Source organism: Petromyzon marinus, chromosome 3 (genome assembly GCF_048934315.1).
Source record: "Petromyzon marinus isolate PM22_M1 ecotype Great Lakes invasive population chromosome 3, UKy_Petmar_22M1.pri1.0, whole genome shotgun sequence".
NCBI classification, from domain to species: Eukaryota; Metazoa; Chordata; class Hyperoartia; order Petromyzontiformes; family Petromyzontidae; genus Petromyzon; species Petromyzon marinus.
Window position 1 is genome coordinate 6,333,678 of NC_133669.1, and position 2,987 is coordinate 6,336,664.

The window sequence follows — 2,987 nt, forward strand, 5'->3', positions numbered from 1 at the left end:
GACGGAGCCCGTTACCGCTGATGATGTCCTCGAGCCAACGGAGGATGCTCCACGTCCCTCTTCGTTGCTCAGAGTCACGCGGCCTCGAAGCCGGTGGTGGAGGGTGACGATTCGACGCTTGCCGTTATTTGAAACCAAGTCGCGATCTCACGGCTTGGGCAGTGCAGGAAAGGGGCTGGTGAACCCACATGAAGCACCTCGGGGTACACGTGGCAGCAGCAGGCCAACGATGTCAATACTGCGCTGAAGAGCAATGCTGAAAACCGGTACACGATTTGCTTTCTCGGCTCTGTGGAGCTGGTGACGACCGCGAGGCTGTGTGCAGCACGCACGCACGAACGGCCCCCGTCGTCTTGAAACGCAAAGCATGCCGGAGAGTATCCATTCACATTTTTTGCTGTTGAAGGAAGACACTTCTGTGACTTGCATCCCACTGGGATTTTTGCACACAGCGTCGATACGCGGTGCTTTTTCTGGAAGATTTTGCTGTGTTTTTTTCCCTGGAATTTTTCTGTTGCGCATAGTCACTTTAAGATGTTTTCTTGTTCGTGTTTTTGTTTGTTGCGGTCGCACCCGATTCAAGAACCGCATGGCTCACAGGGCTCTACCAAATAAATGAAACTTAAAACTGTGTACCGTGCACGAGTGCGTATACTTCATCCGCACGAAGGCAACACCGCTGGGGGGGGGGGGGGGGGTGTGGGGTGAGCGTGTGAGTGTTCCGCGGCACGTCTCACGCGCCTCCGTAGCGCCGCGTGAGCGTGCACACGCACGCCGTGTCCAGCCGGATCCACCTCCACGCCAGGCGGCCACGCGCGTCCTCGGTGAGCGCGCGCACGAACGACTGCGTCGTCTTGCACTGCGACCTCCAACGGAGCTCGTCGGCTCCACGGCACGCGGCGCCGGTCCCCGTTCCGGAGGCGAACCTGGAGGGCGCCTCTCTGGTCCGACTCCCGGCGGCCCGCGCCGCGCCCGCCGCCGCCGCCGGCTTGCAGCGCGTCTCGTAGAAATACTGCTTGACCGACGTCGAAGAAGACTGGGATGATGACGACGATGATGATGATGATGATGCAGAAGAAGAACTTAAGGACAGCTCTCCCAGTACACGGACTCGCATCCCGGTGATGTCGAAGGCCGTGTCGCGATCGGACACCCAGCGACTCTCGCTGTCACAGGCAGGGTACTCCCCTCGGTGGGGACGTCGTGGGGGCTGCTGCTGCTGCTTCTGTTGCTTCTGCTGTTGCTGTGGTGCGGCGCTCCGACTTCTCCTCCTGGCATTGCCCTTGCTCCTGCCGCTCGCTCGTCGGGTACTCGGCGCGTTCGAAAGGGCTTCGCGTTCAAATGGCCCCAGCACTTTCTCGGTCTCCGGCTCACCGCTGTTCTTTGCAGGTTCCTCGTGATCGGCCGCCGCGTAATGTCTGTCCGCAGCCTCCTTGCCGCTCGCCCCGCGGTTCGTTTCCCCGCCTGCCCCCGGGGCCACTGCCGCCTCCTTGCCGCCCTTGTCAAACATCACGCCCTCCTGCTCCAACAGCGTATTAGTGTCTACCACCTTGTTAGCCTCTTCCTGGTCTACCTCCTTGCTCACCGCCTTCTTGTCCACCGCTGCCTCGTCTACCAAATCCTTTATGGTTGTCTTCTGGCCGTCCACCTCATCCAGCACTGCCACCGGCTCCTCCTCCTCCTCTTCCATCGCCTTATTCTGTGCCTCCTTGACCTCGTCCAACCCGTCCTCGGTGTCATCTTCTCGATCATCATCCTCTTCATCGTTGCCCTTCTCAATCAGGCCCCGCATCTCCACGTCTTCATCCCCTCCTGTCTCCTCCTCCTGCCGGTGTTTTTCTACCTCCCCGTTGTCATTTGCCTCCTCGTGGCCCTCCAGCGAGGACTGCGGCCGCAAGTCCCGTGGGGCCCGAGTGGACAGAACGACCCTGCGAGGCCTGGGCGAGGCTCCTCGATCGCTGCTCCTCAGAGGCTGCGGCAGCTGCCACTGCTGCCGCTTCGGCTGTCGCTCCTCCCGTTGCTTTAATTGTTGTTGTTGTTGTTGCTGCTGCTGGTTTAAGTTCTGATTCTCCTGCTTCAATCGATGCTGTTTCCGCTCGTGCTGTCGCTGCTGATAGAGTTGCTGCTGCTGCTGCTTCAGCTGGTGCTCTCGCTGCCCGTTAACCGGCGCTTGTTGCTGATGTCGCTTCACTGATTGCTGTTGCATCGGCAACTGCTGCTGATGCTGCTGATGCTGCTGCTGCTGATCGAATTGTTGACTCAAACATTTCTGATACTTGTGTCTTTGGTCCAATATGAGCGCCAAGCCGGGCTTCTCTGTCTGCACCGAGGACCTCCTGGAGTCTCCGAATGGGATCACCCGGCCTCCGGAGAGATGAAGGTCAATGTTGTCACTTTCCTTGGAGGAGGAGGAGGAGGAGGAGGTGGAGGAGGAGGAAGAGGAGCCAACGGGGAGAACGAGGACAGCGAGGAGAAATAGCCGGGTTCGCATCTCGTCACGTCGACGACTTGCTGCTGGTCCAGGTCGAACGGAGCCGATCATCACAGCGCCGCAGTTGGGAGAACATCTGTTTAATTAATGAATCAAAAAAAGAGTAAGCAATCCCATATTAGTTACATTGGAAAAAAAAAGGCGCTGCACGGCGAGAATGTTCAAAATGCGGCTCGTTGTTGTCATGTTGGAATTCACTTGGCTCACGAATAAAGCCGCCCGAAAGTATGATTAAAAATAAAACACCCATCCCCGCCGAGTATAGCTAGCAAGGTGAGCCTTAAGTGCGCTCAGGTAGGGCGCGCGTGCAAGCGCGTTCACGCGCGTGCACGCGCGTTGTAGACCTAACTGCGAAAAGCCCCGCGCGCGCGATTCCCCGGCGGTAATCGTCGTCCGTCAGTGATCGTCGCGGCGAAAACGAGCCACGACGGGAACGCTTTTATAAAGACCCTTTCGCCGAAGTCTCCGGTGGAACGAGGAATAAAGTAGCCACGGC

At 58.4% G+C, this 2,987-nt stretch overlaps 1 protein-coding gene across 1 annotated transcript; it reads right to left on the reverse strand.

The window, feature by feature from the left end:
- Window positions 1-716: 716 nt before the first annotated feature.
- On the reverse strand, window positions 717-2,554 carry LOC103091807 (uncharacterized). The gene has a single exon (XM_032972202.2). It carries the CDS (start codon window positions 2,540-2,542, stop codon window positions 734-736), a length of 1,809 nt encoding a protein of 602 aa, XP_032828093.2. The 5' UTR covers window positions 2,543-2,554; the 3' UTR covers window positions 717-733.
- Window positions 2,555-2,987: the final 433 nt, after the last annotated feature.

Excerpts from the sequence above, each read along its gene's own strand:
- LOC103091807 (XM_032972202.2), bottom strand. The coding sequence starts at position 2,542 with ATGATCGGCTCCGTTCGACCTGGACCAGCAGCAAGTCGTCGACGTGAC.